This window comes from Bos grunniens, chromosome 26 (assembly GCF_055505025.1).
Source record: "Bos grunniens cultivar Pamir isolate PY7600 chromosome 26, Bosgru_T2T1.0, whole genome shotgun sequence".
Lineage (NCBI taxonomy): Eukaryota > Metazoa > Chordata > Mammalia > Artiodactyla > Bovidae > Bos > Bos grunniens.
The window spans coordinates 16520433-16547031 of NC_141190.1; the positions used below are offsets into that span (position 1 = coordinate 16520433).

The 26599-nt window shown below is 39.8% G+C and overlaps 1 protein-coding gene across 1 annotated transcript in view; it reads left to right on the top strand.

The window, feature by feature from the left end:
- The first annotated feature begins 382 nt into the window (after nucleotides 1-382).
- LOC147344091 (cytochrome P450 2C9-like) overlaps nucleotides 383-26599 on the top strand; it is a 54747-nt gene continuing 28530 nt past the window's right edge. The window contains exons 1-3 of the mRNA XM_086378796.1: nucleotides 383-667; nucleotides 3052-3214; nucleotides 3372-3521. Coding sequence (XP_086234922.1) covers nucleotides 500-667; nucleotides 3052-3214; nucleotides 3372-3521 — 481 coding nt within the window. The 5' untranslated portion in view covers nucleotides 383-499. The remainder of the gene's footprint in view (nucleotides 668-3051; nucleotides 3215-3371; nucleotides 3522-26599) is intronic.

The window sequence follows — 26599 nt, forward strand, 5'->3', positions numbered from 1 at the left end:
ATATATGTATATGTACAACCTATTCACTTTGCTGCATACTTGAAACTAACTTTTGTAAATCAAGTATACTCCAATAAACTTGTTTAATTTGGTAATAAGTAAATAAAAATGGTATAGAATATACTGATTGTCTTCAAAGTCATAAATTTGCAACTGATCGTTGACTTGAATCCAGAGTTTTGAGCTGTTTTTTGGTATCAAATTATTTATTTCAGTGGTTCTCAATCCTGACTGCACAGTGGACATTTTTTTTAATTATCAAATGTGGATCCCAGCCCAGTACAAGTAAATGAAAGTCTCCAAAGTCATTCCTGGACAGAGGAAAAACAAGACTAAAGGACACTTTAATTTTATCTTTATCAGTGGCAAAGTCCACTCAGAATAGAGTATAAAGTGGATGTGATTGACTGATATCTTTAGTCCTCAGAGAGACCCAGGTTGAATAGCAGGGACTTAGATTTCAGGCTCACAGTCGTCTGAGTAAGAAGAGAAGGCGTCAATGGATCTGGCTGTGGTCCTGGTGCTCTGTCTCTCCTGTCTGCTTCTCCTCTCACTTTGGAAACAGAGCTCTGGGAAAGGGAAGCTCCCGCCGGGCCCCACTCCTCTGCCGATTCTTGGAAACATCCTACAGTTAGATGTTAAGAACATCAGCAAATCTTTAACCAATGTAAGTAGACTTTATGCTCCTCCAGTGGCTTGAAAAGGGTAAGTAAATTAAGCCTAGTTTTAAAAATAATATATATTTCTCTGGGCACATTGTTTTTTTTTTTTTCTTTTACTTTTTAATTTGTATTTATTTATTTTTTAGTGCATTGGGTCTTCCTTGCTGTGCACAAGCTTTCTCTAGTTGTGGCAGATTGGAGCTACTCTCTAGTCGCAGCGGACAGGCTGCTCATTGTGGTGGAGCATTGGTCCTAGGGCACATGGACTCAGGAGTTGTGGAATACAGGCTTAGTTGCCCTTGGACATAAGGAATCTTTCTGCACCAGGGATTGAACTTTCATCAGCAGGTGAAATCTTAACCACTGGACCACCAGGGAAGTCCTGGGCACACTGTTAAAACAGATCAGCAAATTATCCCCTGTAAATTCTGGTATTTCTGTTGCCTTTTCTGGCCTGTCATTGTCATAAGTAGAGAAAAGAAGTAATGTGTTTTGTGAGCAGAGAAATATTTGTCTTTGCACATGTAATAGAATCAAAATAATGAAGTGGCAAAAGCTGCAAGTGTTACTTCCCTTTTTCATTTCACAGCCATTTTCTATGATTTGGGACTGAAAGTAAATGATAAGCTTTTTGTGATTAGAGATTTCCTTGCAGAAGTCTTTTACTATATAAGCTGTATGTATTGTTCAGATGGCTATGAAAATAGAACTTTTCTGAAGAAGTGCATTGTGCTTGGTATTAAGGAAATAGCTCTGCATTCAGCACAAGCATGAGTGAATGAGAGAAAGAAGTCACCGGTCAGGGTCCCAGAAGCACTCATTTGGATTCTGCAAGAAGGTCCTATCTGTACCGGGTAAATACTGCAGGATGGAAGATGCTGTTCCTCCATGAGATATGCATGTCCTGACACTGCCTCTATGATGCTTCCTCCCTTTCTGTGTTAGTGACACCACTGGATCTCAAACTAAGTTGGGCATTAGAGTTATCTGAATTCATTTTTTAAAATATGGAATTCTAGTATTAATCAGGGCTAGCGAATATGAATTCCCATTGGAAGAACACTGCACGTGGTTCTGAAGCAGTCAGCTAGGTGATGGTTTAAAGGTGGGCCTCAGGGATTGATGCCTTGCTCCTTAAGGATCAGACAGTGAATAAGAGTTTCAAATTCAAATCTTCTATGTAGTAGCCATGGGACACTGGAAAGGAAATGGAATTCCACAACCTGTTTCCTTATTTATTGTTGTTGTTGTTCAGTTGCTCAGTCATGTCTGACTCTTTGCGACCCTGTGGACTGTAGCATGCCAAGCTTCCCTGTCCATCACCATCTGCCGGAGATTGCTCAAACTCATGTCCATTGAGACAGTGCTGCCATCCAATCATCTTGTCCTCAGTCATTCCCTTCTCCCCCTGGCTTCAATCTTTTCCAGCATCAGGATCTTTTCAAATGAGTCACCTCTTCGCATCAGATGGCCAAAGCATTGGAGCTTCAGCTTCAGCATCAATCCTTCTAATGAATATTCAGGGTTGATTTCATTTAGGATTGACTGGTTTGATCACCTTGCAACCCAACGAACTCTGAAGGGTCTTCTCCAACACTACAATTCAAAGCATCAATTCTTCAGCACTCAGCCTTCTTTATGGTCCAACTCTCATATCCATACATAACTACTGAAAAAAATGTAGCTTTGACTAGACAGACTTATGTCATCAGAGTAATGTCTCTGCTTTTTAATGTGCTGTCTAGGTTGGTCATAGCTTTTCTTCCAAGGAGCAAGCTCCTTTTAACTTCATGGCTGCAGTCACTATCTGCAGTGATTTTGGAGCCCAGGAAAATAAAATCTGTCACTGTTTCCATTGTTTCCCCATCTATTTGCCATGAAGTGATGGAACCGAATGCCATGATCTTAGTTTTCTGAATGTTGAGCTTTAAGCCAATTTTTTCACTCTCCTCTTTCACTTTCATCAAGAGGCTCTTTAGTTCCTCTTTGCTTTCTGCCATAAAGGTGGTGTCATCTGTATATCTGAGGTTATTGATATTTCTCCTCAAAATCTTGATTACAGCTCGTGCTTCATCAAGCCTGGCATTTCTCATGATATACTCCTTATTTATAAGCCAGGCAAATACACCTTCTGAAGGTGCTGATATGAGAATTCATTGTAATCTGGGTACCAGTTACTTGGGCCATTGCCTAGCATAACAGATGGAAATGGAAACAGTAACAATTGCCATCATACTTACGCTAATGCAGAATTTAATAATTCAGAAATATTTAGGCTGTATGTGGCAGAATGAAAGCATAATAGTAGGATGATAATACATTATGCCTCAGGCACAATATAGTTTCAAATATTGACTTCTTTTGTTATTATGTGTACCTCCTTTCACAGCTTTCAAAAGTCTATGGCCCTGTGTTCACTGTGTATTTTGGCATGAAGCCCATCGTGGTCTTGCATGGATATGAAGCAGTGAAAGAAGCCCTGATTGATCTGAGAGAGGAGTTTTCTGGAAGAGGAATGTTTCCATTGGCTGAAAGAGCTAATATAGTAAATGGTATGTGTTAAGCATTGGCAATGGGAGTGGGCAGAATGGAAACAGGAATTTGAAGAGCTCTCCAGCAGAGCTTGGTCCATATGGGGGCCTGCCAAGTGCCAGCTTACTTCTCCTTCCCTAGGACCTCCCTCCTAGTTTCTGTTTCTCCTCCTGGTAGGAATCCTTTTCAGCAATGGGAAGACATGGAAGGAGATACGGCGCTTCTCCCTCATGACCCTGAGAAATTTCGGGATGGGGAAGAGGAGCATTGAGGACCGAGTTCAAGAGGAAGCCTGCTGCCTGGTGGAGGAGTTGAGAAAAACCAATGGTGAGCAATTCTATGCTCTTATAGCTCTATCTTTAATAGTCTTCTCTCTCTCCAATGATGCCCCTTGGAAGCATTTCAGGATGGGCCACATCTTTCCTATGGGTCATGACTGTCAGCCCTCATGTGGAGGAGAGAGAGTTTGAAGCAGAGAACCAAGCGGGCTTTTGTGTATCTATGCTTGCTGTGTGGACTTCTATGATTACACATGCTGTGTGGTTACAAAAGGTCATTTATTCATAGTGTCTCCTGAGCCCTGTTTTAATATCAGAAATCACTAAGAATAGTTTTGAATCATTTCATGAAAGAGAGAGCAGTGGTTTTCCTATATCACAAATGTGGTTGTCTGTTTTAGAGCATTTCACCAGGGAATACTTGTTAAGTGGACAGGGTGGGAATGACCTCCTCCTGCCCTTATGGAGCATGAAACAAGTGTCATATGTGTTTACTTAATTGAACTATATTCTTATATTCAGTCTCACAGACACATCTGAGAGTTATTCCAGGACCCAGGCCTGAAGTTCTGGTCAATAGTTCTGTCATCTATGATTTCAGTCCATTAGGAATATCTATCTCAGTGCAGTTCTCCTCAATCATGAGTTCTCTGTAAAGGCATGAGTTCATGCTAAGTCCCTTTGGTCATGTCGGACACTTTGTGACCTTATGGACTGTAGCCCACTAGGCTCTTCTATCCGTAGGATTCTCCTTGCAAGAATACTGGAGTGTGTTGCTGTCCCCTCCTCCAGGGTATCTTCCCAACCCAGGGATTGAACCTGTGTCTCCCTCTTAAGTCTCGTGCATTGGCAGGCAGGCTCTTTATCACTAGCTCCACTTGGGAAGCCCTCTCTGTAAAGGCAGCACTATTTAAAGATATCAGCATCAATGATTTCTTGCTACCCAATACTCACTATATTTATATTTTGAAAAAATATATGCTACACATCAGCACAATACACCAAACCAAGTGATTAATATGAAATGTTTTATTTAACTAGATTTCAACCTAATTAACACCTTTCTACCCTGTTTTCTCGAACTAGAATTTGACTCTGTTTTTGGTTTACCAAACTTTGCTCCATCATTATTGGATTTTGATAACAAATTTGTGGTAAATATTTACTTCCCACTACCAGGCACAAAGTGTTTGTCATAATGACTCTGATTTTTCAGCTTGTATTACAAATTACACTGTTTTAATTTTTTTCTTCAGAATTAAAGACTGAAAATCAGATTTCATGTGAATCACATATAGATGAAGAAATTTCCCAAAGTTTTCAAAATTACCCTCTACCTGTAAAGTAAAATAAACTTTATTTTAACCTTACAAGCCTGGAATATAAAGGAGCTTGGCATAGGAACCACTAAGTATACATTTTCCTTTTGTTCCATGCCCTACTATTTCTTTGCAATGCTTAAAAAAATTTTTATAGCAAACAACATATAACATGAGATCTATCCTATTAACATATTATTGTGTGCAGGACAGTATTATTAACTGTGATCACACAGTAGGTCTCTAGAACTTTCATCCTTCATGACTGATACTCTCTACCCATTGAACTCTCCATTCCCTTTCCCCAAGGCCCTGCTAACCAGCAATCTACTTTCTATTTCTGTGAGTTTGACTTCTTTGGCTACTTCATCTAAGTGGAATCATGCAACATTGATCCTTTCACGACTGACTTTTCTATTTAGCAAAATATGCTCATGTGTCATCCATATTGTAGTATGTGACAAGATTTCTTTCACGTTTATGACTGAATAGTACTCCAGTGTGTATTTACATATTTTCTTTTTTGCTAATTATTGAGGGATATTTAGGTTCTTTCACTCCATGGCTATATCTATTTGAGATCCCAAATAAGTTCAGTTCTTTTGAATAAAAACTCATAAGTGGGACTTCTGGGTAGTATAGTAATTGTATTGAATATTTCTGTTTTTTGAGGAGCCTCCACAGTCAAAATATGAGCACAAGGGCTGGTCCAACCACACCATTGGTTATTGATAAGCTGAGGCCAGCACAAAACTTAATGATTAGTGATGTCAGCATCGTCTTACATACCTATTGACCAATCTTCTTTATTTTTTTAAATGAACACAAGTTAAAAATATTGTATAACTCATTAATGAGGAAATAAGTTACAACAAGTAGTAACAGAGTGTTCCAACCAGGTTATAGGACAAGGGTGGAAAAGTACAAATTTAGAGTGAAAAAATGTTGATATGGATGTGCAAATGAAGACAAAACTAGCTAGGAAAGTCAAATGAATCTCTATAGAACAGAGTTTGTATGTCTAGAGACAAGAATTATTTTGTGTCACTATTGTTGAAAATTGAAAAAGTTGCAAAATATCTCCCATAGAATTACAAAACAGTGAGCTATATAGATAGTGCATAGTTTTCTACTGAACCATACATTTTCCCTACTTGGTAGCTGTAACTACACCTACATATCCAGATTTTTAAAAAATCAACTTCCTGAATGGATGTGGTCTACACTCAATATTTTCCCCCAGGTTCATTGAGATGTAATTGATACTGTGTAAGTTTAAAGTATACAATATGTTGATTTTATATACTCATATATTGAAATAGATTACTACCATAGCATTGTCTAGCACCTCCATCAAAGTCCCATAATTACCTTTCTTGAGAAAACATGTAAAATCTAATTTCTCAGCAATTTTTAGATATATAGAATTGATGCTTTTGAACTGTGGTATTGGATAAGACTCTTGAGAGTCCCTTGGACTGCAAGGAGATCCAACCAGTCCATTCTAAAGGAGGTCAGCCCTGGGTGTTCTTTGGAAGGAATGATGCTAAAGCTGAAACTCCAGTACTTTGGCCACCTCATGCGAAGAGTTGACTCATTGGAAAAGACTCTGATGCTGGGAGGGATTGGGGGCAGGAGGAAAAGGGGATGACAGAGGATGAGATGGCTGGGTGGCATCACCGACTCAATGGACGTAAGTTTGAGTGAACTCCGGGAGTTGGTGATGGACAGGGAGGCCTGGCATGCTGCGATTCATGGGGTCACAAAGAGTCGGACACGACTGAGTGACTGAACTGAACTGAACTGAACTGAATATGGCTATGTTAATCCTATTAATATTGTTGTGCATTAGATTCCCCAGAACTGATTCATTTTCTAACTGGAAATCTGTACTCTTTGAGCAACATCTCCTTATTTCCCCAACCTCCTGCCCCATAGAAACCATCCTTCTACTCTGTTTCTATGAGTTAGTTTTTCTTTTTTTTACATTCCACATATAAGTGATTTCATATAGCATTTGTCTTGTCTGTCTTATTTCACTCAGTATAATATGCTCACTATCCATTCAGTGGTAGCAAATACAAGGATTTACTTCTTCTCATGGATGAATAGTATTCCATTGTGTGTGTGTATGTATATATCACTCAAGTGCTGCATTTAAAGTGATGTATATACAGTAGACACTTGAACAACATGGGTTTGAACTCATTGGTCTACTGATATGTGTTTATTTACCAGTAAGTACTTGCTACAGTACCACATGATTCATGCTTGGTTGGATTCTGGAACATGCAACTGCAGATATGGAAGGCCAACTGTAAAATTGTGCATGGACTTTGAATTGTGGCCACGTGGGATGCGGGTCAGTGCTCCATCCCCATGTTGTTCAAGGGTCAACTCTTTGTGTGTATATTTATTTTTACTTTATCCATTCAACAGTTGATGGAGACTCAGTTTGTCTCCATATCTTAGATACTGTAAATAATGCTGCAATAAACATGAGGTATAGAAACCTCTATGATATTCTGCTTTCATTTCATTCAGAAGGAGCAGTGCTGGATCATATGGTGGTTCTATTTTTAATATATAGAAGAACCTCCACACTGTTTTACATAGTGACTATAGAAGTTTACATTCACTCCAATAGTGTTTGCTGCTAAGTCACTTCAGTCGTGTCCAACTCTGTGCGACCCCATAGACGGCAGCCCACCAGGCTCCCCCGTCCCTGGGATTCTCCAGGCAAGAACACTGGAGTGGGTTGCCATTTCCTTCCCCAATGCATGAAAGTGAAAAGTGAAAGTGAAGTCACTCAGTCGTGTCTGACTCTTAGCGACTCCATGGACTGCAGTGTACCAGGCTCCTCTGTCCATGGGCTTTTCCAGGCAAGAGTACTGGAGTGGGGTGCCATTGCCAATAGTGTTTAAGTGTTCCCTTTTCTCCACATCCCAGTCAACTCTTGTTATTTCTTGACTTTTGATGGCAGCCATTCTAACGTGTGTTTTGTGGTTTTAATCTCCATTTTCCAGACAAATGGTAATGTTGAGAGCATTTATGCACTTGTTGGCCATTTACATGTCTTTTGACAGATGTCTGTTCAGTTCCTCTGCCCACTTTTAACCAGGTTGCTTTTCTTTTTATTGCGTTGTATGAGTTCTCTACATATTTTGGATACTAACCCCTTATAAGAAATATGGTTTGCGAAGATGGCGGAGGAGTAGACGGGGAGAACACTTTCTCCCCCACAAATTCATCAAAAGAGCATTTAAACGTCTAGTAAATTCCACAAAACAACTTCTGAATGCCGGCAGAGGACATCAGGCACCCAGAAAAGCAATCCAACTCTTCGAAAGGAGGTAGGAAAAAATATAAAAGACAAAAAAAGAGACAAAAGAGGGAGGGACGGAGTTCCGTCCCGGGAAGGGAGTCTTAAAAAGAGAGAGGTTTCCAAACACCAGGAAACCTTCTCACTGCCGAATCTGTGCCGAGCTTTGGAAGCACAGAGGGCAACATAACAGGAAGAAAAAATAAATAAACAATTAAAACTCGAAGATTGAGAGTCCTACGGTAACTCCCCCAGCGGAGAAGCAGCGCAGACGCCTGCACGCGCCATTAGCAACCGGGGGCTGGGCAGGGAGGCGCAGCGCGGGCTGCATCGCTTAGAGTAAGAATCTGGCCTGAATACCCTGAGCACTATCTGAGCAAAATAATTTGGGCTAGCAAACCAGACTGTGGGATATCTACCACGCGAAAAGCCAGCCCCAACCTAAGACACCGCCAGGCCCACGCACGGAACAAATAATTGAACAGAGATAGCCGGCTGCAGACCTTCCCCCTCCGGTGACAGGCAGCCAGAGCCAGAAGGGGGCAATCGCAGCCCCAGAGAGACATTATCTATAAAACTGTAAGCAGGCTTCTTTGCTAACTAAAACTTTTTGGGGGTCTGGACGGTTAACATCTGCCTGAGAAGGTGCGCCGGTTTTACACCCAGATAACCCAGTGGCGGGGAGGCGATAAGTCGCAGCATTGGCGCTCGCCAAACACCTCATCACTTGAGCTGCTCGGACCTGGGAAGAGCACAAAACTCAGGCCCAACTGAGTCTGCGCCTCTGAGGACTACCCGAGTGCCTGAACCTGAGCGGCTTGGACCTGGGAGGTATATGCAACCCAGGGCCAGCCTCGGATTGTTCCCGGTGGAACAACCTAGAGCCTGAGCAGTGTGGGCAGGGAGGCTACACGCGCCGTGAGCGGGGGCAGACCCAGTGTGGCTGAGGCACTGCGAGCGCATGCCAGTGTTATTTGTTTGCAGCATCCCTCCCTCCCTCCCCACAGCGCAACTGCACAAAGAGAAGAAATACAGCTCCACCCATCAGAACACCGACACAAGCTTCCCTAACCAGGAAACCTTGACAAGCCACCTGTACAAACCCACACACAGCGAGGAAAAGCCACAATAAAGAGAACTCCACAAACTGCCAGAATACAGAAAGGACACCCCAAACTCAGCAATTTAAACAAGATGAAGAGACAGAGGAATAGCCAGCAGATAAAGGAACAGGATAAATGCCCACCAAACCAAACAAAAGAGGAAGAGATAGGGAATCTATCTGATAAAGAATTCCGAATAATGATAGTGAAATTGATCCAAAATCTTGAAATTAAAATGGAATCACAGATAAATAGCTTGGAGACAAGGATTGAGAAGATGCAAGAAAGGTTTAACAAGGACCTAGAAGAAATAAAAAAGAGTCAATATATAATGAATAATGCAATAAATGAAATTAAAAACACTCTGGAGGCAACAAATAGTAGAATAACAGAGGCAGAAGATAGGATTAGTGAATTAGAAGATAGAATGGTAGAAATAAATGAATCAGAGAGAATAAAAGAAAAACGAATTAAAAGAAATGAGGACAATCTCAGAGACCTCCAGGACAATATTAAACGCTACAACATTCGAATCATAGGGGTTCCAGAAGAAGAAGACAAAAAGAAAGACCATGAGAAAATACTTGAGGAGATAATAGTTGAAAACTTCCCTAAACTGGGGAAGGAAATAATCACCCAAGTCCAAGAAACCCAGAGAATCCCAAACAGGATAAACCCAAGGCGAAACACCCCAAGACACATATTAATCAAATTAACAAAGATCAAACACAAAGAACAAATATTAAAAGCAGCAAGGGAAAAACAACAAATAACACACAAGGGAATTCCCATAAGGATAACAGCTGATCTTTCTATAGAAACTCTTCAAGCCAGGAGGGAATGGCAAGACATACTTAAAATGATGAAAGAAAATAACCTACAGCCCAGATTATTGTACCCAGCAAGGATTTCATTCAAGTATGAAGGAGAAATCAAAAGCTTCTCAGACAAGCAAAAGCTGAGAGAATTCTGCACCACTAAACCAGCTCTCCAACAAATACTAAAGGATATTCTCTAGACAGGAAACACAAAAATGGTGTATAAATTCGAACCCCAAACAATAAAGTAAATGGCTAAGGGATCATACTTATCAGTAATTACCTTAAACGTAAATGGGTTGAATGCCCCAACCAAAAGACAAAGACTGGCTGAATGGATACAAAAACAAGACCCCTACATATGTTGTCTACAGGAGACCCACCTCAAAACAGGGGACACATACAGACTGAAAGTGAAGGGCTGGAAAAAGATTTTCCATGCAAATAGGGACCAAAAGAAAGCAGGAGTAGCAATACTCATATCAGATAAAATAGACTTTAAAACAAAGGCTGTGAAAAGAGACAAAGAAGGTCACTACATAATGATCAAAGGATCAATCCAAGAAGAAGATATAACAATTATAAATATATATGCATCCAACACAGGAGCACCGCAGTATGTAAGACAAATGCTAACAAGTATGAAAGGAGAAATTAACAATAACACAATAATAGTGGGAGACTTTAATACCCCACTCACACCTATGGATAGATCAACTAAACAGAAAATTAACAAGGAAACACAAACTTTAAAGGATACAATAGACCAGTTAGACCTAATTGATATCTATAGGACATTTCATCCCAAAACAATGAACTTCACCTTTTTCTCAAGCGCACATGGAACCTTCTCCAGGATAGATCACATCCTGGGCCATAAAGCTAGCCTTGGTAAATTCAAAAAAATAGAAATCATTCCAAGCATCTTTTCTGACCACAATGCAGTAAGATTAGATCTCAATTACAGGAGAAAAACTATTAAAAATTCCAACATATGGAGGATGAACAACACCCTGCTGAATAACCAACAAATCACAGAAGAAATCAAAAAAGAAATCAAAAAAGAAATCAAAATTTGCATAGAAACGAATGAAAATGAAAACACAACAACCCAAAACCTGTGGGACACAGTAAAAGCAGTCCTAAGGGGAAAGTTCATAGCAATACAGGCACACCTCAAGAAACAAGAAAAAAGTCAAATAAATAACCTAACTCTACACCTAAAGCAACTAGAAAAGGAAGAAATGAAGAATCCCAGGGTTAGTAGAAGGAAAGAAATCTTAAAAATTAGAGCAGAAATAAATGCAAAAGAAACAAAAGAGACCATAGCAAAAATCAACAAAGCCAAAAGCTGGTTCTTTGAAAGGATAAATAAAATTGATAAACCATTAGCCAGACTCATCAAGAAACAAAGGGAGAAAAATCAAATCAATAAAATTAGAAACGAAAATGGAGAGATCACAACAGACAATACAGAAATACAAAGGATCATAAGAGACTATTATCAACAATTATATGCCAATAAAATGGACAACGAGGAAGAAATGGACAAATTCTTAGAAAAGTACAACTTTCCAAAACTCAACCAGGAAGAAATAGAAAACCTTAACAGACCCATCACAAGCACGGAAATTGAAACTGTAATCAAAAATCTTCCAGCAAACAAAAGCCCAGGTCCAGACGGCTTCACAGCTGAATTCTACCAAAAATTTAGAGAAGAGCTAACACCTATCCTGCTCAAACTCTTCCAGAAAATTGCAGAGGAAGGTAAACTTCCAAACTCATTCTATGAGGCCACCATCACCCTAATACCAAAACCTGACAAAGATCCCACAAAAAAAGAAAACTACAGGCCAATATCACTGATGAACATAGATGCAAAAACCCTAAACAAAATTCTAGCAATCAGAATCCAACAACACATTAAAAAGATCATACACCATGACCAAGTGGGCTTTATCCCAGGGATGCAAGGATTCTTCAATATCTGCAAATCAATCAATGTAATACACCACATTAACAAATTGAAAAACAAAAACCATATGATTATCTCAATAGATGCAGAGAAAGCCTTTGACAAAATTAAACACCCATTTATGATAAAAACTCTCCAGAAAGCAGGAATAGAAGGAACATACCTCAACATAATAAAAGCTATATACGACAAACCTACAGCAAACATTATCCTCAATGGTGAAAAATTGAAAGCATTTCCTCTAAAGTCAGGAACAAGACAAGGGTGCCCACTTTCACCATTACTATTCAACATAGTTTTGGAAGTTTTGGCCACAGCAATCAGAGCAGAAAAAGAAATAAAAGGAATCCAAATGGGAAAAGAAGAAGTAAAACTCTCACTATTTGCAGATGACATGATCCTCTACATAGAAAACCCTAAAGACTCCACCAGAAAATTACTAGAACTAATCAATGATTATAGTAAAGTTGCAGGATATAAAATCAACACACAGAAATCCCTTGCATTCCTATACACTAATAATGAGAAAACAGAAAGAGAAATTAAGGAAACAATTCCATTCACCATTGCAACGAAAAGAATAAAATACTTAGGAATATATCTACCTAAAGAAACTAAAGACCTATATATAGAAAACTATAAAACACTGGTGAAAGAAATCAAAGAGGACACTAATAGATGGAGAAATATACCATGTTCATGGATTGGAAGAATCAATATAGTGAAAATGAGTATACTACCCAAAGCAATTTATAGATTCAATGCAATCCCTATCAAGCTACCAACAGTATTCTTCACAGAGCTAGAACAAATAATTTCACAATTTGTATGGAAATACAAAAAACCTCGAATAGCCAAAGCGATCTTGAGAAAGAAAAATGGAACTGGAGGAATCAACCTACCTGACTTCAGGCTCTACTACAAAGCCACAGTTATCAAGACAGTATGGTACTGGCACAAAGACAGAAATATAGATCAATGGAACAAAATAGAAAGCCCAGAGATAAATCCACGCACATATGGACACCTTATCTTTGACAAAGGAGGCAAGAATATACAATGGATTAAAGACAATCTCTTTAACAAGTGGTGCTGGGAAATCTGGTCAACCACTTGTAAAAGAATGAAACTAGAACACTTTCTAACACCATACACAAAAATAAACTCAAAATGGATTAAAGATCTCAACGTAAGACCAGAAACTATAAAACTCCTAGAGGAGAACATAGGCAAAACACTCTCTGACATACATCACAGCAGGATCCTCTATGACCCACCTCCCAGAATATTGGAAATAAAAGCAAAAATAAACAAATGGGACCTAATTAAACTTAAAAGCTTCTGCACATCAAAGGAAACTATTAGCAAGGTGAAAAGACAGCCTTCAGAATGGGAGAAAATAATAGCAAATGAAGCAACCGACAAACAACTAATCTCAAAAATATACAAGCAACTCCTACAGCTCAACTCTAGAAAAATAAATGACCCAATCAAAAAGTGGGCCAAGGATCTAAATAGACATTTCTCCAAAGAAGACATACAGATGGCTAACAAACACATGAAAAGATGCTCAACATCACTCATTATCAGAGAAATGCAAATCAAAACCACTATGAGATACCATTTCACACCAGTCAGAATGGCTGCGATCCAAAAGTCTACAAATAATAAATGCTGGAGAGGGTGTGGAGAAAAGGGAACCCTCTTACACTGTTGGTGGGAATGCAAATTAGTACAGCCACTATGGAGAACAGTGTGGAGATTCCTTAAAAAACTGGAAATAGAACTGCCTTATGATCCAGCAATCCCACTGCTGGGCATACACACTGAGGAAACCAGAATTGAAAGAGACACGTGTACCCCAATGTTCATCGCAGCACTGTTTATAATAGCCAGGACATGGAAACAACCTAGATGTCCATCAGCAGATGAATGGATAAGAAAGCTGTGGTCCGTAGTTCAAGAATCCAGCCCATCCAGACCAACTCTTGCTTTTCGTGGTGTTGTCCATGCCAGGTTACGGATCTAGGCAGGAAACTCCTCTTGCTTTTCTGGGGGGTACAAGTTCGTCTGGGAAGTGTAGCATCCAGGAGATGGCCTGTTTTCCACCCCTTGCAAAAGGCGCAGTACCTGTAGCTCTTCTGTCCTTGTCAGTCCACAGTCCTTGGAGGAAAGAGCATGTCTTTGCTGCTCGTGGAAGCCTTGCTCTGCAGTTGACAGGCCTCGCGTGCTCGCAGAGTGGCGGCGCGGTTTGAATGCTGCTCTTTCTGTTGGCCAGCCTGCCTGTCCCAGAGGCTTGTCCAGACAGTGCCACACGCCCGCTCTTGAAGCAGGCATCCTGTCCCCGTTTTGTGGGGCTGCTCCCCAAGGCCCTTCCCACCAGGTTCCCCCTTCGCCCTGCTCGGGCGGCTGCCCCCCGCCCATCCCTGCCACCTGATGCCCCTTCCTCCCAGTGACAGCATGCGTACCGACTCCCTGCTCCCCAAGGGCCAAACCGCTTCTCGCTCAGGCCGGTGTCGTCTCAAAACAGGACCAAAGCCTGTGTGAGCCTTTTTATTTGAAGTAAAAATGGTGCTTTTTTCCTTACTTGGAGATCTTCTATATAAATACTGTAAATGACATCTTTTCGTACGGACCTGTTCGAGCGTTGCTTTCCAGAGCCCACGAACAGTGCTGGCCCGATCTTGGGCTCTGGCCGCCCCATCCATGTGGAGCCCTTGCAGGAAGCCCCGGCGAGCAGAGAAGCCGCGCCTGGGTCCCAGCAGCGCTCACTAGTCTGTCACTTGGCCCGTGAGCGGGCTCTTCGTCATCTTCTTATGGTCCAGGATGTACTGACTAAATCTGTGTTAGCAAATTCAGACACTCCTTCCCCTTCGGTAGCATCACAGTGTTCATTCTCCTTCAGGCTTCTTTCCACGCGGAGTCCTCGCTGGGGAGGGGGCAGGACCCCTCGAGGGGCTCTGAGGGTGGACAGGGGGGTGAGGCTGCCTTCTCTCGTGGAGCTGGCAGCCCTTTCGCAGGACAACAAGCCTTTCCTTCCCTCCCCTCCGCCACTTGGCAGACTAGTGACGAGGTATCCCTGCTCTCAGCTCTGTTTCAGTCAGCCTTTTCAGAAAACTGAGAGAGATGGTCTCGAGACTTGCTCCGACTCTTTGGTATTCAGTATTCAACTATTTGGTATTGTTTTAATCCATGATGGGCCTTTTGCAAGTAGCGTCAGCTCTTTTTAAAAAGAAAGTCAAGCTGAGCTAAGGGTGCACTTTGCTGTATCGCAGACATGGTGGGCCAGGTGAGGCCTCCGTAGGCTCCTGCTTTCCATGACGAGGGCCAGGGAGACGCCCTTCGCCACTCAGTTGCCGGATCTCAGCTGGAAGGGGCTGCCTTGCTTCTTCCTCTCCCTTCCACCAGGTGCCTGGAGGAACGGTCCTGGGCACTCACACTTGGCCCGCCCTCTTTGCCAGAGGCAGGACCCTGTGTGCCAAGGGCGGCTTGCTTTCCACCCTGTCCTCTGAGGGCGCTTCTTTCTCTCCTGGCCTGTTGTCTTGGGAAGGATAGTCCTTTTGTCTTCAGGCTTTGTGATCAAGTCATCTCCAGTTAGGACTGGCACCTGTTCCCTTCTTCGCGGGGCCTGGTGGCCTTTCTGAAGTCGCAGGTGGTCAGGAGCCCTCCAGTGTGTGTCACATCTGGTCAGTTGACCTGCCAGGCTGGGTGGTTCTACTGCTTTATGAATTTCTAAGAATCTCTTTTTCTTTCCTAAAGAGTTCTGCTGATTTATTTGACAATGTACGTAAGTACCATGTTCTCCTTGTGGTGTACGCTCTGTTCTGGTTTTTGTTTTTAATCAAATGCCTGTTTGGGAGGAGATGAACGTATTTAGTCTATTAGATTTGCGCTGCTGGAAAATTTTTTTTTTTAAAGTGTAACCTTGACTAGCTGTCTTATTATTGTTTATCCTGTAAAATTAGTCTATCAATTAAAGTTTGATAATTAAAAAAAAAAAAAGAAATATGGTTTGCAAAAATTTTCTCACATTTTGTAGGTTTCCTTTCTTACTTATTTTGCTGTGCAGAAAAGCTTTTTACTTTGATGTAGTCCCATTAGTTTACTTTTGATTTTATTGCTTGTCCTTTTGGTGTCACATTTTAAAAAATCACATTGCCAAAACCGTTCTCAAGGAGTGTTTTCTCTAAGTTTAATTCTAGAGGTTTTATGCTTTCAGGTCTTCCATTGAAGTCTCTAATCCACTTAAAGTTAACTTTTATGATTGGTAAAGATGGGGTCCTGTTTCATTCTTTTGCATGTGAATTTGTAGTTTTCCTAACACTATTTATTGAAGAGACTATCCTTCTCCATTGAGTATTCTTGGCTTCCTTGTCAAATATTAGTTGATAATATACGTACGGGTTTATTGCTGGGCTCTGAATTCTGTTGCATTGGTTTATGTGTTTGTTTTTATGCCAGTACAATATTCTCTTGATATCTTAGCTTTGTAATATGGTTTGAAATCAGAAATTTTAATGTGTTCAAGCATTTTTCATTCTTCTTGGGACTTCTTTGGGTATTTGGGGTCTTTTCTAATATTTGGATTTTTTTTTCTAAAATTTCTAATTTTTTTCCTAAAATTTCTAATATTTGGATTTTTTTTTCTAAAAATACATGTGGATTTTTAGAATGATTTTTTTGTATTTCTGTAAGAAATGCCATTAGAATTTGATAGAATTTGGTAGAATTACAATGAATCTACAGACTGCTTTGGATATTATGGACATAATAATAGTATTAATACTTCTGATTCATGGACACTAAATAGCTATTCATGCCTTATTTAATTATTTTCATCAGTGTCTTTGAGAGATCAGTATAACACTTTTACTTCATTGGTTAAATTTATTCCTAAGCATTTAATCATTTTATTGTGAGAAAAATGGGATTGTTTTCTTTATTTCTTTTTCAGACTGTTTTTAATGTACAAAAGTGCAAATCATTTTTTATGTTGACTTCATATCCTGCAACTTTACTGAATTCACTGATTAGTTCTAACAGTTTTTAGTAGGGTCTTCAGGGTTTTCCATATATAAGATCATAGCATGTGCAGGAAGACTTTTGTGCTTCTTTCTTTTCCTTTGTGTGTGTATGCATGCTCAGTCGTGTCTAACTCTACAACCCTAGGGTCTGTAGCCGATCAGTCTTTTCTTCCATGGAATTTTCCAAGCAAGAATACTGGAGTGGGTTGCCACTGAGAGACTGCTGGGGCTAGGATTCCAGTACTATATTGAATAGGAGTGGTAAGAGTGGCATTCTTATTGTTCCTGATCCTATAGGAAAAGCTTTTGATCTGTCACCTTTGAGTACAATGTTAGCTGGGGGGTTGTCATAGATCACTTTCAGTTGTAATGTCTCATTTTTTCTGTTGACTTCATATCCTGCAACTTTACTGAATTCACTGATTAGTTCTAAGCTTTTAGTAGAACTTTAGGGCTTTACATACATAAGATTGTAAGATGTGCAAGCAGACAGTTTTTACTTCTTCCTTTTCCTTTGGACACATTTTATTTCTTTTTACGGAGAGATAGCTCTGGCCTGGACCCCCAGTACTATGTTGAATAGGAGTGTTAAGAGGGGGCAATCTTATATTTTTCCTGATCCTAGAGGAAAAGCTTTCAGACTGTCACCTTTGAGTATGATGTTAACTGTAGGTTTGTCATATATCACTTTATTATGTTGAGTAATATAGAAGTGTTTTTATCAAGAAAGAATTTCTAATTTTGTCAAATGCTTTTTCTACATCTATTGTGTTGATTTTTGCTTTTCATTTTAATAATGTGATATATTGCATTGATAAATTTGCATATGTTCAAAAGAGTTTGAGAACGATTGGCAATGTTTCTAATACTTAAATGTTTGTGGAATTCACCAGTGAAATCATCTGGTTCTAGGCTTTTTTTGTTGTTGGGTTTTGATTACTGATTTGACAACCTTATTATTTTTGGTTTGTGAGATTTTCTGTTTCTTCATGATTCAGTCCTAACAGCTTGTCTATCCATTTCTTCTATGCTATACAATTTGTTGATGTCATAGTACTTGCTTCAACATTTTTTGTATTTTTGTGGTATCAATTGTAATGTCTCATCTTCACTTCTGATTGTTTTTCATTTGAATTTTCTCTTTTTTAATTAAAAAATTTTAGATAGCATTTGTTATTTTGATTGAGATTTTCTTGTACACCTTTTCATTCATTTATTTATTTGTTGTGTTTTGGCTGCATGGCATGTGGGATCTTTGTTCCCTGACCAGGGATCAAACACATGCCCCCTGTATTGGAAATGCAGTCTCAACCACTGGACTGCCAGAGAAGTCCCTGCCCCACCTCCCCTCTCTTTTTTTAGGTAATCTAGGTAAAGTTTTGTCAGTTTATCTTTGAATTTCTATACTAGAGGTAGTGGTGGTTTATGCACCACCTCTACATTATGTGGTATTCTGGATTCGTCTATATATTTACCTATATCAGCAAGCTTTATACCTTTGTGCCTTTGTGTTTCTGCTCAGTGCCCTATTGTTTCAACTTTAATGACACGTTTTAGCCTTTCTTGTAAGACATGTCTAGTGGTGATGAACACCTTCAGCTTTTTTTTGTCCTTTTTTGGAGAATTGTTTTGCCAGATATGTTAAGAGTTTTCTTGGTTGACATTTTTTTCTTCTTTTTGCTTTATCATCCCACTCATTTCTGGCCTGCAACACCTCTGCTTAGAAGCCTGTTGTTAGTTGTATGATGCTTCTGTTGTAAGAGACAAATCACTATTTCCTTGCTGTTATCACACTCGTCTCTTTATCTTTGACTTTTGACAATTTGATTATAATGTATTTCAATGTGGATTATTTTGTTCATCCTAGTTAGAGTGTGTTGGCCTTCTAGAATCTGAGTGTCAGTGTTCCCCCTGATATGGCAAGTTTTTGCCACTATTTCTTCAAATAAGCTTTTTGTCCCTTTCTATCTCTCTTCCCCACAATATGCATATTGATGTAATTATTGGTGTTCTGTAAGTTCCTTAGGATTTCTTCATTCTTTTTCATAGTTTTCCCTTTTGATATTCTGATTAAATAATATTAGCATGGGCTTAGTCACTCTGCAGAGAAGGCAATGGCACCCCACTCCAGTACTCTCTCCTGGAAAATCCCATGGACGGAGGAGCCTTGTAGGCTGCAGTCCATGGGGTCGCCAGAGTCGGACACGACTAAGCGACTTCACTTTCATGCATTGGAAAAGGAAATGGCAACCCACTCCAGTGTTCTTGCCTGGAGAATCCCAGGAATGGGGAAGCCTGGGGGGCTGCCATCTATGGGGTGGCATAGAGTTGGACACGACTGAAGTGACTTAGCAGCAGCAGCAGTTACTCTGAGGCATGTGGGATCTTAGTTTCCCAACTGGGAATGGAACCCATGTCTCCTGCATGTGAAGGCGGATTCTTAACCATTGGACTACCAGGGAAGTCCTTGTATGATTCTTTTTTGTGTTTTGTCTCTTTGTTGACAGTTTCATTTTGTTCATGAATCATCCTCTTGAACTGATGAAGCATCTTTATCACATTTTTAAAAATTCTTTGTTCATATAAGTAATATCTCCATTTCTTTAGGATCAGTTTCCAGAGATTTATTTTCTACCTTTGGGCCATGTTTCCTGCTTCTTTTTGTTTTTGTGACTTCATGTTGAAATCCAGGATTTTGAAAAAAAAAATTGCCAACCCTCCCAGTCTTTCTTTTTTTTTTTAATGGGTAGTTCACAGCTGATTCTGCCTTCGTTTTAAATTATTTAAATTTAATTAATTTATTTTAAATTGGAGGATAATTGCTTCACATTATTGTGGCCCAGTCTTTATATAAGGCAAAACTCTCACCAGGTATCTTGGCTAGGGATTCTGGGGGCCTCTGAAATCTTTTTCTTTTGAAAATGAAGATGCAATTTCTCTGGCCTTGAGTGTTCAGTTCAGTCCAGTTCAGTCACTCAGTCGTGTCCGACTCTTTGCGACCCCATGAATCACAGCACGCCAGGCCTCACTGTCCATCACCAACTCCCGGAGTTCACTCAGACTCATGTCCATTGAGTCAGTGATGCCATCCAGCCATCTCATCCTCTGTCATCCCCTTCTTTCCTGCCCTCAATCCCTCCCAGCATCAGAGTCTTTTCCAATGAGTCAACTCTTCGCATGAGGTGGCCAAAGTACTGGAGTTTCAGCTTCAGCATCATTCCCTCCAAAGAAATCCCAGGACTGATCTTCTTCAGAATGGACTGGTTGGATCTCCTTGCAGTCCAAGGGACTCTCAAGAGTCTTCTCCAACACCACAGTTCAAAAGAATCAATTCTTCGGTGCTCAGCCTTTTTCACAGTCCAACTCTCACATCCATACATGACCACAGGAAAAACCATAACCTTGACTAGATGGACCTTTGTTGGCAAAGTAATGTCTCTGCTTTTGAATATGCTATCTAGGTTGGTCATAACTTTCCTTCCAAGGAGTAAGTGTCTTTTAATATCATGGCTGCAGTCACCATCTGTAGTGATATTGGAGCTCAAAAAAATAAAGTCTGACACTGTTTCCACTGTTTCCCCATCTATTTCCCATGAAGTGGTGGGACCGGATGCCATGATCTTCATTTTCTGAATGTTGAGCTTTAAGCCAACTTTTTCACTCTCCACTTTCACTTTCATCAAGAAGCCTTTTAGTTCTTCTTCTGCCATAAGGGTGGTGTCATCTGCATATCTGAGGTTATTGATATTTCTCCCGACAATCTTGATTCCAGCTTGTGCTTCTTCCAGTCCAGCATTTCTCATGATGTACTCTGCATAGAAGTTAAATAAGCAGGGTGACAATATACAGCCTTGATATACTCCTTTTCCTATTTGGAACCAGTCTGTTGTTCCATGTCCAGTTCTAACTGTTGCTTCCTGACCTGCATACAAATTTCTCAAGAAGCAGGTCAGGTGGTCTGGTATTCCCATCTCTTTCAGAATTTTCCACAGTTTATTGTGATCCACACAGTCAAAGGCTTTGGCATAGTCAATAAAGCAGAAATTGATGTTTTTCTGGAACTCTCTTGCTTTTTCCATGATCCAGCAGATGTTGGTAATTTGATCTCTGGTTCCTCTGCCTTTTCTAAAACCAGCTTGAACATCAGGAAGTTCATGGTTCACATATTGCTGAAGCCTGGCTTGGAGAATTTTGAGCATTACTTTACTAGCGTGTGAAAAGAATGCAATTGTGCGGTAGTTTGAGCATTCTTTGGCATTACCTTTCTTTGGGATTGGAATGAAAACTGACCTTTTCCAGTGCTGTGGCCACTGCTGAGTTTTCCAAATTTGCTGGCATATTGAGTGCAGCACTTTCACAGTGTCATCTTTCAGGATTTGAAATATCTCCACTGGAACTCCATCACCTCCACTAGCTTTGTTCGTAGTGATGCTTTCTAAGGCCCACTTGACTTCACATTCCAGGATGTCTGGCTCTAGATGAGTGATCACACCATCATGATTATCTTGGTCGTGAAGATCTTTTTTGTACAGTTCTTCTGTGTATTCTTGCCACCTCTTCTTAATATCTTCTCCTTCTTTTAGGTCCATACTACTGTCCTTTATCAAGCCCATCTTTGCGTGAAATGTTTCCTTGGTATCTCTAATTTTCTTGAAGAGATCTCTTGTCTTTCCCATTCTGTTGTTTTCCTCTATTTCTTTGCATTGATCGCTGAGGAAGGCTTTCTTATCTCTTCCTGCTATTCTTTGGAACTCTGCATTCAGATGCTTATATCTTTCCTTTTCTTCTTTGCTTTTCACTTCTCTTCTTTTCACAGCTATTTGTAAGGCCTCCCCAGACAGCCATATTGCTCTTTTGCATTTCCTTTCCATGGGGATGGTCTTGATCCCTGTCTCCTGTACAATGTCACAAGTAAGATGGTAGGTGTTGCAAGGGGGCATCAGAGGGCAGACACACTGAAACCATACTCACAGAAAACTAGTCAGTCTAATCACACTAGGACCACAGCCTTGTTTAACTCAATGAAACTAAGCCATGCCCCTGGGGCAACCCAAGACGGGAGGGTCATGGTGGAGAGATCTGACAGAATGTGGTCCACTGGAGAAGGGAATGGCAAACCACTTCAGTATTCTTACCTTGAGAACCTCATGAACAGTATGAAAAAAGGCCTTGAGTGTAGAATTTCACAATTAGTGAAGCTTGCCAAATTCATTTCAGGTAATCTTTTGTTCCCTTTGTTGTCTGTCTGCAGCAAGTTCCCGCTTAATACCCTGAATCAGATGAGACAGATACCATTCCCTTGGGTAGCCCTGCAAAGAGCCAGAGTACCAGATGTAAGCTCTACTCCTCTCCCATCCCCTTCAAGAAAAAGCCTGAAGTAGTTCACTTTCTCTAGATTGTACCAAGCCATGCTGGCCATATATAGCAAACCACAATCCTCACTTTCCTTTATTCTCAGTGGTCCCAGACATCCATACTATCATAGTTCTGAGAGCACCCCAAGTTAGTTAAGACAGAAACCATTTCCTAAGAGGCCCCTGAAAAGTCAGTTCATTGGATGCATGCTTCATCCTTCTCTTTCCTGCAATGGAGTAGTCACCACCTTGGCCATGCTCTTCCAGCATTGAGTTGTGCCAGGTTGGGGGAGTTGCTAATACAGGAAAAATGAAATTGCACTTTTATAAGTTTTAATATGTCTGTTCTTAGCTGTGTACTCATCTATCTTACTGCAACACTTAACTGGATTCTGAAAACCTCATTAAAATTTTTATTGCATTTATCATTTCTAAATCAGTGTTTCTATGGGAGAAAAAGGGCAAGGACACCATCTTCCTGATGTCACTCTGTCAGTATATATATATATATATATTTATTTATTTATTTATTTTATTGTCAGTATATTTTTTATTCAAGTAATTATTAATCTATAGATATGAACATTTTATCATTCCACATAATGAATTTTCATTGATTATTTCATTGCAGCAATTTTGTTTTATAGATGTCCTACCAAAAAAGAAAACTTTTCCTCTAATGTGATTTCTTTATTGGAAATATGATAATTTTGATTTAAATGATGCATTTAAAACTGATTGAAATATACTATTCTGTTGCTAGCTACACAGAACAATATCCCAGATGTTCACATAGGGCAACTCTGCCCAAATAATTAATTTTTGATCTGAAAGGAAATGATTAACATTTAATTCCTAAGGAGATAATTTTAAAAAAAATCATCAATTTACCTTTTCTGCTTCATTTACCTTGGATTTATGTTTGAAATAGAAATTTTAAATTTTATTCATATTTTTCTATGATCCAGCATATGTTGGCAATTTGATCTCTGGTTCCTCTGCCTTTTCTGCATCTAGCTTGTTCATCTGGAAGTTCTCAGTTCATATACTGCTGAAGCCTAGCTTAAAGGATTTTTTGGATGATAGAAAAGGCAAGGGAATTCTAAAACATTCATCTGCTTCTGCTTCATTGACTCTGCTAATGCTTTTAACTGTGTATTGTTGTTGTTCAGTCCCTTGGTTGTGTCCAACTCTTTGTGACTCCATGGACCACAGGATGCCAGGCTTCCTTGTCCTTCACCATCTCCTGGAGCTTGCTCAAACTTATGTCCGTTGAGTCACTGATGCTATCCAACCATCTCGTCCTCTGCTGTGCCCTTCTCCTCCTGCCTTCAATCTTTCCAAGCATCAGCATCTTTTCAAATGGGTCAGCTCTTGGCATCAGGTGGCCAAAGCATTGGAGCTTCAGCTTCAGCATCAGTCCTTCCAAAGAATATTGAGGGTTGATTTCCTTTAGATTGACTTATTTGGTTTCATTGTAGTCTAAGGGACTCCAGCACAATCTTCTTCAACACCACAGTTCAAAAGCATCAGCTCTTCCACACGCAGACTTCTTTATGGTCCAACTCTCACATCCATACATTACTACTGGAAAAACCATAGCTTAGACAAGATGGAATTTTGTTGCAAAGTAATGTCTCTGTTTTTTACTATGCTGTCTAGGTTTCTCATAGCTTTTCTTCCAGGGAGCAAGCGTCTTTTAATTTCATGGCTTCAGGCACCATCTACAGTGATTTTAGAGCCCCCCAAAGTAAAGTTTGTCACTGTTTCCACTTTTCCCCATTTATTTGCCATGAAGTGATGGGACTAGATGTTATGATCTTTGTTTTTTGAATGTTGAGTTTTAAGCCAACTTTTTCACTCTGCTCTTTCACCTTCATCAGGAGACTCTTTAGTTCTTCTTCACTTTCTGCCATAAGGGTTGTGTCATCTGCATATCTGAGGTTATTGATGTTTCTCCCAGCAATCTTGATTCCAGCTTGTGCTTCATCCAGCGCAGCATTTCCCATGATGTACTCCGCATAGAAGTTAAATAAGCAGGGTGACAATAGACAACCCTGTCATACTTCTTTCCCAATTTTGAAAAGTCTATTGTTCTATGTCCAGTTCTAACTGTTGCTTCTTGACCTGCATACTGGTTTCTTAGGAAGCAGGTGAGGTGGTCTGGTATTCCCATCTCTTCAAGAATTTTCCAGTTTGTTGTGATCCACACAGTCAAAGGCTTTTAGTGTAGTCAATGAAGCAGAAGTAGATGTTTTTCTGGAATTCTCTTGCTTTTTCTAAGATCCAACGGATGTTGGCAATTTGACCTCTTGTTCCTCTGCCTTTTTTAAATCCACCTTGAATATCTGGAAGTTCTTGGTTCACATACTGTTGAAGCCTCACTTGGAGAATTTTGAGTATTATTTTGCTAGCATGTGAAATGAGTGAAACTGTGCAGTAGTTTGAACATTCTTTGACATTGTCTTTCTTTTGGATTGGAATGAAAACTGACCTTTTCCAGTCCTGTGGCCACTGCTGAGTTTTCCAAATTTGCTGTTATATTGAGTGCAGCACTTTAACAGCATCATTTTTTAGGATTTGAAATAGCTCAGCTGGAATTCCATCACCTCCAGTATCTTTTTCACATAATATTTCCTAAGGCCCACTTGAATTCACACTCTAGGATGTCTGGCTATAAGTGAGTGATCACACCATCATAGTTATCTGGGTCATTAAGATCTTTTTTGTATAGTTTTTCTGTGTATTCTTGCCACGTCTCATAATATCTTCTGGCTCTGTTAGGTCCATGCCATTTCTGTCCTTTATTGTTACCATCTTTGCATGAAATGTTCCCTTGGTATCTCTAATTTTCTTGAAGAGATCTTTAGTCTTTCCCATTCTATTGTTTTCCTCTATTTCTTAGCATTGATCACTTAGGAAGGCTTTCTTATTTCTCCTTGCTATTCTTTGGAACTTTTATTCTGGTGGGTTAAACTTTCCTTTTCTCTATTGACTGCATGGATCACAACAAACTGTGGAATATTCTTAAGGAGATGTGAATACCAGATCACCTGGTATGGTTTGACTGGTTTCATCTCCTTGCTCTCCAAGGGATTCTCAAGAGTCTCCTCCAGCACCACAGTTCAAAGCATCAGTTCTTCAGCTCTCAGCCTAAAGAAGGCAATAAAGAATTGTCCAACTCTCACATCTATACATGACTACTTTAAAAACCATAGCTTTGACTATATGGACCTTTGTGGGCAAAGTGATGTCTGCTTTTTAAAACACTGTCTGGCTTTGGCATAGCTATTCTGCCAAGGATCTAGCATATTTGAATTTTGTAGCTGCAGTTTGTGCCAGTCTATTTGCCATGAAGAGATAGGATCAGATGCCATGATCTTAGTTTTTTGAATGTTGAGTTTTAAGCCAGGTTTTTTCACTCTCCTCTTTCACCTTCATCAAGAAGCTCTTTAGTTCTTCACTTTCAGTCATTAAAGTGGTATCATCAACACTGGATATGCTTTGGAAGGACTGATGCTGAAGCTGAAGCTTCAATACTTTGGCCAAACCAATGCAAAGAGTTGACTCATTGGAAAAGACCCTGATGCTGGGGGAAATTGAGGGCAAGGTGTGACAGAGGATGAGATGATTAGATGATATCACTGACCCAATGGACATGAGCTTGAGCAAATCCAGGGAGATAATGATGGACAAAGAAGCCTGGTGTGCTGCAATTTGTGAGGTCACAAAGAGACAGACATGACTTAGTGACTGAACAATAACAACAATTCATATTTTAGACAAGAAACCCATTTTATAAAAAGTTATTTTTCTTGTTCTCATTTATTTTATTTGTTTTTTATTGGGGGATTTTTGCTTTAGAATGTTGTGGTGGCCAACATTGTTCATTTGTATTAGTTTTTTCTCATATAGCATGGATACTTGCTGCTTTTTAAAATCTGTTCCTTTAAATACATGAATTCACCTACAATCTCTGTTTAACTTCCATGTTGATTCTAGAGATGATTCTTTCAACTATACATTATGTAAAGCATTTTGAGGTTCTCAACTATTCTCTTTTTTCTTTATCAGTGCTTTATTTTCTACAGGCTTTGCAAACAGATAATATTCAGCACTGATAAATATAGGTTATAAAATGATATAAAAATAGTCTTTTAAACTGTTTTCTTTTTTCCCCCCATTCAACTTAACCGGCCCTTTGCGTGAAAA